The following is a 12906-nucleotide window of genomic DNA, read 5'->3' on the forward strand; positions in this document are numbered from 1 at the left end:
CTGAGTTAGGAAGAGAGGAAGGGAGAGTTGAGGTTGGAAGAGAGGAAGGGAGAGCTGAGGTAGGAAGAGAGGAAGGGAGCGCTGAGTTAGGAAGAGAGGAAGGGAGAGCTGAGGGAGGTGGAGAGCAAGGGAGAGCTGAGGGAGGAGGAGAGGAAGGGAGAGCTGAGGGAGGAGGAGAGTAAGGGAGAGCTGAGGGAGGAGGAGAGCAAGGGAGATCTGAGGTAGGAAGGGAGAGATCAGGGAGGAAGGGAGAGGAAGAGAGAGCTGAGGGGGCAGGAGAGGCGATGAGAGCTTGATAGGAGAGGTGTTGAATAATGGAACTGTTGATATTAAACCCTACAAAACTCTTAGCAAGGATCACCTATAACGTAATAAGTAATACATGATTGACAGCTGAATAATTCCTCCTAAATGGATGTTAATATTCTTAAACTCCTCCCTCATTTTCACGAAGCTCCTCCTGGGCGTTCAACTGTTAAAAGGATTCAGGTTAACCTGCAGGTTAGCACATGGGAATATATTAACTAATCGCATTGGGAGTAGAAAGATCTACTCAGTAAGGTTGTTAAAGTTGTGGTAATGTACGCAGGATGTTGAGAGCTTGTCTATTCAGTAAGCGTTGGTGAACTGCACTGTGTGGAAGTTGTCTTGTCTTGCCAGTAAAGCGACGTCAGGGTAGGTCCTGGCATTGCCTCTAAAGAGCTTCCTCCTCACACAGCCCCATTACCTTGTTAATGTGTGGAGATAGGCATCAAGGTGCTGCTAAGAAAGAGTGGAGAGGTGCCAGGGGCCAACGGCAGCTAAATTACTTCCACATTTCTCCCAAATGTTTCCCATGCCATAATATTTCTACACTACACACACACGTACGCACAAGCAGGAAGCACACAGAGGCAGGAAGCACACAGAGGCAGGAAGCACACACATACATACACATTTTTCCCGCCTCAGCAAGAATCCATTATGGAAACATTGATTGAGAACAAAACGATCAATGTGGGGTATTTTATAGAGGGGAAGATGAGAGTAGAGAAAATAAGGCTAAAATAAGAGAAGAAGAGAGGAAGGAGAGAAGAGAGAGAGGAGGAGAGAGGAGGAGAGAAGAGGAGAGAGGAGGAGAGAAGAGGAGAGAGGAGGAGAGAAGAGGAGAGAGGAGGAGAGAAGAGGAGAGAGGAGGAGAGAAGGGGAGAGAGGAGGAGAGAAGGGGAGAGACAGGGGAGAGAAGAGGAGAGAAGAGGAGAGGAGAAGAGGAGAAGAGGAGAGGAGAAGAGAAGAGAGGAGGAGAGGATGAGTGAAGAGGAGAAGAGGAGAGAAGAGGAGAAGAGGAGAGGAGAGAGGAGAGAGAGAGGAGAGAGAGAGGGGGAGAGGATAGGAGAGGAGAGAAGAGGAGAAGAGAGAGAGGAGGAGAGAGGAGAAGAGAGGAGGAGAGAAGAGGAGAAGAGAAGAGAAGAGGAGAAGAGGAGAGGAGAGGAGAGGAGGAGAGAGGAGAAGAGAGGAGAGGAGGAGTGAAGAGGAGAAGAGGAGAGAAGAGGAGAAGAGGAGAGGAGAGAGGAGGAGAGAAGAGAAGAGAGGAGGAGAGGAGAAGAGGAGAGAAGAGGAGAGGAGGAGAGAAGTGGAGAAGAGAGGAGAGGGGAGGAGAGAAGAGGAGAAGAGGAGAGAAGAGGAGAGAGGAGGAGAGGAGGAGTGAAGAGGAGAAGAGGAGAGAAGAGGAGAAGAGGAGAGAAGAGGAGAGAGGAGGAGAGGAGGAGTGAAGAGGAGAGGAGGAGTGAAGAGGAGAAGAGGAGAGAAGAGGAGAAGAGGAGAGAAGAGGAGAGAAGAGGAGAGAAGAGGAGAAGAGGAGAGAGGAGGAGAGGAGGAGTGAAGAGGAGAGAAGAGGAGAGAGGAGGAGAGGAGTGAAGAGGAGAAGAGGAGAAGAGGAGAAGAGGAGAGAGGACAACAAGCGGGCAGTTTGATTGATGTATCAGCCAGTCTTTTGAAATATCCAACATGAACCAGCTGCCAGAGGACACACAGACAAGGCTGAGAAAACAATGAATTTTTAAAAAACTTTTTTTTTTTAATTGAACCTTTATTTACCTAGGCAAGTCAGTTAAGAACAAATTCTTATTTACAATGACGGCCTACACCTGCCAAACCCCGGACGACATTGGGCCGATTGTGAGCCGCCCTATGGGACTTTGGCCTTCAAAGTTGATTAGTGGGGATAAACAGAAGGTGTCTCACCGATGGCAGGGATCTAGGATCACCTTCCCAAAACCTTCCCATGACCATTAGAGGGGAGATATGGAAGATTGACTCTAATTTTGGATCTAGGATCACCTTACCTTCCCAAAACCTTCCCATGACCATTAGAGGGGTGATATGGAAGATTGACTCTACTTTTGGACGTATAAATTCATGATATGTACTATGTATATGTATTCATTCTTGAAGAATAGACACTATGAGCACACACTGGTTGAATCAACATTGTTTCCTAGTCATTTCAATGAAAAATTGCCATCTGTGCCCAGTGGGAAGCTTGTTTTAAGCCAATGTTTGTAAACAAGTAAATGTAAAAACATGGTTAAAACTATCATGTTGATATCATGGATAGTCAGTCCTCAAAACTATCATGTTGATATCATGGAGTCAGTCCTCTAAACTATCATGTTGATATCATGGATAGTCGGTCCTCAAAACTATCATGTTGATATCACGGATAGTCGGTCCTCAAAACTATCATGTTGATATCACGGAGTCAGTCCTCTAAACTATCATGTTGATATCATGGATAGTCGGTCCTCTAAACTATCATGTTGATATCATGGATAGTCAGTCCTCTAAACTATCATGTTGATATCATGGATAGTCAGTCCTCTAAACTATCATGTTGATATCATGGATAGTCGGTCCTCTAAACTATCATGTTGATATCATGGATAGTCAGTCCTCTAAACTATCATGTTGATATCATGGATAGTCAGTCCTCTAAACTATCATGTTGATATCATGGATAGTCGGTCCTCTAAACTATCATGTTGATATCATGAATAGTCAGTCCTCAAAACTATCATGTTGATATCACGGATAGTCAGTCCTCTAAACTATCATGTTGATATCATGAATAGTCAGTCCTCAAAACTATCATGTTGATATCACAGATAGTCAGTCCTCAAAACTATCATGTTGATATCACGGATAGTCAGTCCTCAAAACTATCATGTTGATATCATGTAGTCAGTCCTCAAAACTATCATGTTGATATCACAGATAGTCAGTCCTCAAAACTATCATGTTGATATCACGGATAGTCAGTCCTCAAAACTATCATGTTGATATCATGTAGTCAGTCCTCAAAACTATCATGTTGATAGGAATTCTTTGTGGATCTGTGTAATCTGAGGGAAATATGTGTCTCTCATATGGTCATATATTTGGCAGGAGGTTAGGAAGTGCAGCTCAGTTTCCACCTCATTTTGTGGGCAGTGTGCACATTTTTTAATTTAACCTTTATTTAACCAGGCAAGTCAGTTAAGAACATATTCTTATTTTCAATGACGGCCTAGGAACAGTGGGTTAACTGCCATAGTGTGCACATAGTCTTCTCTTGAGAGCCATGTCTGCCTACGGCGGCCTTTCTCAATAGCAAGGCTATGCTCACTGAGTCTGTACATAGTCAAAGCTTTCCTTAAGTTTGGGTCAGTCACAGTGGTCAGGTATTGGCACTGGGGCACTGTGTACTCTCTGTTTAGGGCCAAATAGCATTCTAGTTTGCTATGTTTTTTTGTTAATTCTTTCCAATGTGTCAACTAATTATCTACGGCGGCCTTTCTTTTTGTTTTCTCGTGATTTGGTTGGGTTAATTCTTTCCAATGTGTCAAGTAATTATCTCGTGATTTGGTTGGGTCTAATTGTGCTGCTGTCCTGGGGCTCTGTGGGGTCTGTTTGTGTTTGTGAACAGAGCCCCAGGACCAGCTTGCTTAGGGGACTCTCCTCCAGGTTCATCTCTCTGTAGATGATGGCTTTGTTATGGAAGGTTCGGGAATCTCTTCTTTTTAGATGGTTGTAGAATTTAACGGCTCTTTCCTGGATTTTGTTACCTAGCGGGTAGCGGCCTAATTCTGCTCTGCATGCATTATTTTGTGTTTTTCATTGTACACGGAGGATATTTTTGCAGTATTCTGCATGCAGTCTCAATTTGATGTTCGTCCCATTTTGTGAATTCTTGGTTGGTGAGCGGACCCCAGACCTCACAACCATAAAGGGCAATGGGTTCTAGAACTGATTCAAGTATTTTTTTGCCAGATCCTAATTGGTATGTCAAATGTTATGTTCCTTTTGATGGCATAGAAGGACCTTCTTACCCTCTCTCTCTCTCTCTACCTCTCTCTACCTCTCTCTCTCTCTCTACCTCTCTCTACTCTCTCTCTCTCTCTCTCTCTCTCTCTCTACCTCTCTCTCTCTCTCTCTCTCTCTCTCTCTCTCTCTCTCTCTCTCTCTCTCTGTGTTTCTCTCTCTGTCTCTCTGTTTCTCTCTCTGTCTCTCTGTTTCTCTCTCTCTGTCTGACACCGTTGTCTTTCTCTATAAACCCTCTCCTCAAACTCTCTCTTTAATCAGTCTCCCTCCATCTCTCCATCACACCACACACTCCTGAAAGTGGAGCAGACTGTTAGTGACATCACTCCCTCAGTATGGCAGGTCTACACCTCATCTCACAAAGATTATTGGCCTGTTCCCCCCAGTCCAACTTCTCTCTTTACTAGGCTGGGAGTGTAGTGGTCCCCCCCCCCCAGTCTAACCTCTCTCTTTACTAGGCTGGGAGTCTAGTGGTCCCCCCCCCCCCCCAGGTCTAACCTCTCTCTTTACTAGGCTGGGAGTGTAGTGGTCCCCCCAGTCTAACCTCTCTCTTTACTAGGCTGGGAGTGTAGTGGTCCCCCCCCCAGTCTAACCTCTCTCTTTTCTAGGCTGGGAGTGTAGTGGCCCCCCAGTCTAACCTCTCTCTTTACTAGGCTGGGAGTGTAGTGGTCCCCCCAGTCTAACCTCTCTCTTTACTAGGCTGGGAGTGTAGTGGTCCCCCCCCAGTCTAACCTCTCTCTTTACTAGGCTGGGAGTCTAGTGGCCCCCCCAGTCTAACCTCTCTCTTTACTAGGCTGGGAGTGTAGTGGTCCCCCAGTCTAACCTCTCTCTTTACTAGGCTAGTCTAACCTCTCTCTTTACTAGGCTGGGAGTGTAGTCTAACCCTCTCTTTACTAGGCTGGGAGTGTAGTGGTCCCCCCCAGTCTAACCTCTCTTTACTAGGCTGGGAGTGTAGTGGTCCCCCCCCAGTCTAACCTCTCTCTTTACTAGGCTGGGAGTGTAGTGGTCCCCCCCAGTCTAACCTCTCTCTTTACTAGGCTGGGAGTCTAGTGGTCCCCCCCAGTCTAACCTCTCTTTACTAGGCTGGGAGTGTAGTCCCCCCCAGTCTAACCTCTCTCTTTACTAGGCTGGGAGTGTAGTGTCCCCCAGTCTAACCTCTCTCTTTACTAGGCTGGGAGTGTAGTGGTCCCCCCCCAGTCTAACCTCTCTTTACTAGGCTGGGAGTGTAGTGGTCCCCCCAGTCTAACTCTCTCTTTACTAGGCTGGGAGTGTAGTGGTCCCCCCCAGTCTAACCTCTCTCTTTACTAGGCTGGGAGTGTAGTGGTCCCCCCAGTCTAACCTCTCTCTTTACTAGGCTGGGAGTGTAGTGGTCCCCCAGTCTAACCTCTCTCTTTACTAGGCTGGGAGTGTAGTGGTCCCCCCCAGTCTAACCTCTCTCTTTACTAGGCTGGGAGTGTAGTGGTCCCCCAGTCTAACCTCTCTCTTTACTGGGCTGGGAGTCTAGTGGTCCCCCCCAGTCTAACCCTCTCTTTACTAGGCTGGGAGTGTAGTGGTCCCCCCCCCAGTCTAACCTCTCTCTTTACTAGGCTGGGAGTGTAGTGGTCCCCCCAGTCTAACCTCTCTCTTTACTAGGCTGGGAGTGTAGTGGTCCCCCCCAGTCTAACCTCTCTTTACTAGGCTGGGAGTCTAGTCCCTCCCCCCAGTCTAACTCTCTCTTTACTAGGCTGGGAGTGTAGTGCCCCCCCCAGTCTAACCTCTCTCTTTACTAGGCTGGGAGTGTAGTGGTGCCCCCAGTCTAACCTCTCTCTTTACTAGGCTGGGAGTCTAGTCCCTCCCCCAGTCTAACCTCTCTCTTTACTAGGCTGGGAGTCTAGTCCCTCCCCCAGTCTAACCTCTCTCTTTACTAGGCTGGGAGTCTAGTCCCTCCCCCAGTCCCTCCCTAGGCTGGGAGTCTAGTCCCTCCCCCAGTCTAACCTCTCTCTTTACTAGGCTGGGAGAGTCCTCCCCCAGTCTAACCTCTCCTTTACTAGGCTGGGAGTGTAGTGCCCCCCCAGTCTAACCTCTCTCTTTACTAGGCTGCCTCCCTACCGCTTTACAAGAATCTCTACCCTGCTGTTATTTGTTTCATAGAATTGATTAAAGGGCTGATGAGCAGGTACACAACCATTTAACCACAGCATCCCTTTCAACTTACTTTTACTGTGGAACATGTTCCTAAATGTAATTTAAAAAAAGGCTCCCATGTCCCAAACTAAAATAGCTACAGTACTGTGGCAGTATACCAACCAGCAGTATATCACAGCTACAGTACTGTAGCAGTAAACCAACTAGCAGTATATCATAACTACAGTACTGTAGCAGTATACCAACCAGCAGTATATCACAGCTACAGTACTGCAGCAGTATAGCAACCAGCAGTATATCACAGCTACAGTACTGTAGCAGTATACCAACCAGCAGTATATCACAGCTACAGTACTGCAGCAGTATACCAACCAGCAGTATATCACAGCTACAGTACTGCAGCAGTATACCAACCAGCAGTATATCACAGCTACAGTACTGTAGCAGTATACCAACCAGCAGTATATCACAGCTACAGTACTGTAGCAGTATACCAACCAGCAGTATATCACAGCTACAGTACTGTAGCAGTATACCAACCAGCAGTATATCACAGCTACAGTACTGTAGCAGTATACCAACCAGCAGTATATCACAGCTACAGTACTGTAGCAGTATACCAACCAGCAGTATATCACAGCTACAGTACTGTAGCAGTATACCAACCAGCAGTATATCACAGCTGCAGTACTGTAGCAGTATACCAACCAGCAATATATCACAGCTACAGTACTGCAGCAGTATACCAACCAGCAGTATATCACAGCTACAGTACTGTAGCAGTATACCAACCAGCAATATATCACAGCTACAGTACTGCAGCAGTATACCAACCAGCAGTATATCACAGCTACAGTACTGCAGCAGTATACCAACCAGCAGTATATCACAGCTACAGTACTGTAGCAGTATACCAACCAGCAGTATATCACAGCTACAGTACTGTAGCAGTATACCAACCAGCAGTATATCACAGCTACAGTACTGTAGCAGTATACCAACCAGCAGTATATCACAGCTACAGTACTGTAGCACCAACCAGCAGTATATCACAGCTACAGTACTGTAGCAGTATACCAACCAGCAGTATATCACAGCTACAGTACAGCAGTATACCAACCAGCAGTATATCACAGCTACAGTACTGTAGCAGTATACCAACCAGCAGTATATCACAGCTACAGTACTGTAGCAGTATACCAACCAGCAGTATATCACAGCTACAGTACTGTAGCAGTATACCAACCAGCAGTATATCACAGCTGCAGTACTGTAGCAGTATACCAACCAGCAATATATCACAGCTACAGTACTGCAGCAGTATACCAACCAGCAGTATATCACAGCTACAGTACTGTAGCAGTATACCAACCAGCAATATATCACAGCTACAGTACTGCAGCAGTATACCAACATTATACCACATCTTTACCACTACATCACGGATCACATTATACCACATCTTTCTATTCACCACTACATCACTGATCACATTATACCACATCATTCTATTTACCACTACATCACTGATCACATTATACAACATCATTCTATTTACCACTACATCACTGATCACATTATACCACATCTTTCTTTTTTACCACTACATCACTGATCACATTATACCACATCTTTCTTTTTTACCACTACATCACTGATCACATTATACCACATCTTTCTATTTACCACTACATCACTGATCACATTATACCACATCTTTACCACTACATCACGGATCACATTATACCACATCTTTCTTTTACCACTACATCACGGATCACATTATACCACATCTTTACCACTACATCACGGATCACATTATACCACATCTTTCTTTTTACCACTACATCACGGATCACATTATACCACATCTTTCTATTTACCACTACATCACTGATCACATTATACCACATCTTTACCACTACTCACGGATCACATTATACCACATACCACACATCACGGATCACATTATACCACATCTTTCTATTTACCACTACATCACTGATCACATTATACCACATCTTTCTTTTTACCACTACATCACTGATCACATTATACCACATCATTCTATTTACCACTACATCACTGATCACATTATACCACATCTTTCTATTTACCACTACATCACTGATCACATTATACCACATCACTGATCACATTATACCACATCTTTCTTTTTACCACTACATCACTGATCACATTATACCACATCTTTCTATTTACCACTACATCACTGATCACATTATACCACATCTTTCTATTTACCACTACATCACTGATCACATTATACCACATCTTTCTATTTACCACTACATCACTGATCACATTATACCACATCTTTCTATTTACCACTACATCACTGATCACATTATACCACATCTTTCTATTTACCACTACATCACTGATCACATTATACCACATCTTTCTATTTACCACTACATCACTGATCACATTATACCACATCTTTCTATTTACCACTACATCACTGATCACATTATACCACATCTTTCTTTTTACCACTACATCACTGATCACATTATACCACATCTTTCTTTTTTACCACTACATCACTGATCACATTATACCACATCTTTCTATTTACCACTACATCACTGATCACATTATACCACATCTTTACCACTACATCACTGATCACATTATACCACATCTTTCTATTTACCACTACATCACTGATCACATTATACCACATCTTTCTTTTTACCACTACATCACTGATCACATTATACCACATCTTTCTATTTACCACTACATCACTGATCACATTATACCACATCTTTCTATTTACCACTACATCACTGATCACATTATACCACATCTTTACCACTACATCACTGATCACATTATACCACATCTTTACCACTACATCACTGATCACATTATACCACATCTTTCTTTTTACCACTACATCACTGATCACATTATACCACATCTTTCTATTTACCACTACATCACTGATCACATTATACCACATCTTTACCACTACATCACTGATCACATTATACCACATCTTTCTTTTTACCACTACATCACATTATACCACATCTTTCTATTTACCACTACATCACTGATCACATTATACCCATCTTTCTATTCACCACTACATCACTGATCACATTATTCCACATCTTTATTCTTACCACTACATCACTGATCACATATACCACATCTTTCTATTTACCACATCACTGATCACATTATACCACATCTTTCTTTTTACCACTACATCACTGATCACATTATACCACATCTTTCTTTTTACCACTACATCACTGATCACATTATACCACATCTTTCTATTTACCACTACATCACTGATCACATTATACCCATTTTTCTATTTACCACTACATCACGGATCACATTATACCACATCTTTATTTTTACCACTACATCACGGATCACATTATACCACATCTTTACCACTACATCACAGATCATTATACCACCTCTTTCTTTTTACCACCACATCACTGATCACATTATACCGCATCTTTCTATTTAACACTACATCACGGATCACATTATACCACATCTTTCTTTTACCACTACATCACGGATCACATTATACCACATCTTTCTATTTACCACTACATCACTGATCACATTATACCACATCTTTACCACTACATCACTGATCACATTATACCACATCTTTCTATTTACCACTACATCACGGATCACATTATACCACATCTTTCTTTTTACCACTACATCCCGGATTCCACAGGTTTACATTAGGGTGAGGATACAGGGTTATATGGGTTTACATTAGGGTGAGGATACAGGGTTATACAGGTTTATATTAGGGTGAGGATACAGGGTTATATAGGTTTACATTAGTGTGAGGATACAGGGTTATATAGGTTTACATTAGTGTGAGGATACAGGGTTATATCGGTTTACATTAATGTGAGGATACAGGGTTATATAGGTTTGCATTAGGGTGAGATAAGATACAGGGTTATATGGGTTTACATTAGGTGAGGATACAGGGTTATATAGGTTTACATTAGGGCGAGGATACAGGGTTATACAGGTTTACATTAGGGTGAGGATACAGGGTTATATAGGTTTACATTAGGGTGAGGATACAGGGTTATATCGGTTTACATTAGTGTGAGGATACAGGGTTATATAGGTTTACATTAGGGTTAGGATACAGGGTTATATGGGTTTACATTAGGGTGAGGATACAGGGTTATACAGGTTTACATTAGGGTGAGGATACAGGGTTATACAGGTTTACATTAGGGTGAGGATACAGGGTTATATCGGTTTACATTAGTGTGAGGATACAGGGTTATATAGGTTTACATAGGGTGAGGATACAGGGTTATGAGGGTGAAGATACAGGGTTATATTAGGGTGAAGATACAGGGTCATATTGGTTTACATTAGTGTGAGGATACAGGGTTATATCGGTTTACATTAGTGTGAGGATACAGGGTTATACAGGTTTACATTTGGGTGAGGATACAGGGTTATATAGGTTTACATTAGTGTGAGGATACAGGGTTATATAGGTCTACATTAGTGTGAGGATACAGGGTAATATCAGTTTACATTAGTGTGAGGATACAGGGTTATATAGGTTTACATTAGGGTGAGGATACAGGGTTATATGGGTTTACATTAGGGTGAGGATACAGGGTTATATAGGTTTACATTAGGGTGAGGATACAGGGTTATATAGGTTTACATTAGGGTGAGGATACAGGGTTATATAGGTTTACATTAGTGTGAGGATACAGGGTTATATAGGTTTACATTAGTGTGAGGATACAGGGTTATATAGGTTTACATTAGGGTGAGGATACAGGGTTATATAGGTTTACATTAGGGTGAGGATACAGGGTTATATAGGTTTACATTAGTGTGAGGATACAGGGTTATATAGGTTTACATTAGTGTGAGGATACAGGGTTATATAGGTTTACATTAGGGTGAGGATACAGGGTTATATCGGTTTACATTAGGGTGAGGATACAGGGTTATATAGGTTTACATTAGGGTGAGGTAAGATACAGGGTTATATGGGTTTTCCTTAGGGCGAGGTAAGATAGAGAGCATGATTATACGTGTGGATGCTCACCTACTTGACATTGATCTCCTGCAAACCCAGGACAGCACCTCCACTCCAGAGCAGTGACCTGCCGATAGGCCACTTTGTAAGACGGCCTGACCACGGTCCTGTAGCTGACAGGAACGTCATCATTTGGACGAGTACTACTATATACTACTACAAAAGACAGTATTTATATCAAAAACAGGACTCTGGGATCGTCTGGTCCATCCAGTCCTACCTGATGAGTTTGGAGCAGAGTCCTGGCCAGCGGCAGCCTTGGAACACTCTCTGCACTGTGGTCTCTGTCCCATTGCGCACCTGGCACGTCACCGTCCTCGACACTGTGAACTGGCACCAGTTCCTGTAATTACAGACAGATCATATGGGACTTGTTATCTTAAACATCTATCAGAGGTCACACTGACTACTACCCTTTTAGTAAGGTTCTCAAACACTCCAACACCTTCTCCCTTATCCCATTGATCTGTATTTTTACCCACTATAGATGTCGATGATACGATAATAGAAAGCGTCACCTCTTGCCCGTTTCCGCATCGGGCTGATTATCAATAGTCAAACATTTTGACATCACTCTTCCTATGGTGACATTGTAAATAAATGATGTTACTTGGCTAACCCTGACCATCCCCGCAAAAGATCCTCTCCGTCCGTAATGCGCTCACCTGGGCTGGGTGTTTGATCCGCTGAGAGGTGAACCGGTACTCGCGCTCCGCTCCGAGCTGACACGTTGAACAGTTACGCCGGGAAGCTGGTAAATATATCTAGTTCCCGTCGAATGACAGATCAGAAATATCCATATTATGCAGAGAGCGCACGGGAGCGATGCCATTGCCATCTCGACAGAGTTCAAAAGTGCTACTTGTTGAAGGGCTTTCGTTGAGTTTTGAAAATGTGCGTTTGAAACCTTTCTTTTCCAGATGGGGGGAGACTGCTTTCCGAAAAATCCACTGTACACTAAGCGCTCATGAGTTCGTCATGGTGCAGAGTGACTTCAAGACAGAGTTCTTTAACCCAACAACTCAAGTGAAATGAATCACAACATCATGCACATGAAAGATATCTGCGTTTTAAACGTTACTCTGACGTTTGGCCCCCTGCGAGGATGAAGGAGTCAGATATCCACTTTAATTAGCTTCCCACCGTGCGCGTAAAAAGCGTGCAGAAGTGAGGTAGAACACCACAGCTTGGGAAGCAAAGCCGCTGCTTCTCATGTTTAGGTTAAATCGCAAGGATTTTTCAACAATTCCACTTAATCCTATGGATTATAAGGGCATGCAGAGCCTGTCACATCCACATGGGCCATTTTTAATAGGTTTATGCGCTCTTTTTTAGCTTAA

The 12906-nt window shown here is 43.5% G+C and overlaps 1 protein-coding gene across 2 annotated transcripts in view; it reads right to left on the bottom strand.

Annotated features, from left to right (window-relative positions):
- The window catches only part of LOC118394768 (collagen alpha-1(XXVI) chain-like), a 70496-nt gene extending 57833 nt beyond the window's left edge, over nt 1-12663 (bottom strand). The window contains exons 1-3 of one of the 2 annotated variants that reach the window (XM_052493484.1): nt 12232-12663; nt 11787-11909; nt 11576-11673 (exon numbers count right to left, since the gene is read on the bottom strand). In XM_052493484.1, the coding sequence (XP_052349444.1) occupies nt 11576-11673; nt 11787-11909; nt 12232-12404 (394 nt within the window). In that variant the 5' untranslated portion in view covers nt 12405-12663. Of the gene's footprint in view, nt 1-11575; nt 11680-11786; nt 11910-12231 lie in introns of both variants that reach the window. The other variant, XM_052493440.1, reaches the window with a different exon arrangement.
- Nucleotides 12664-12906: the final 243 nt, after the last annotated feature.

Source organism: Oncorhynchus keta, chromosome 1 (genome assembly GCF_023373465.1).
Source record: "Oncorhynchus keta strain PuntledgeMale-10-30-2019 chromosome 1, Oket_V2, whole genome shotgun sequence".
NCBI lineage: Eukaryota > Metazoa > Chordata > Actinopteri > Salmoniformes > Salmonidae > Oncorhynchus > Oncorhynchus keta.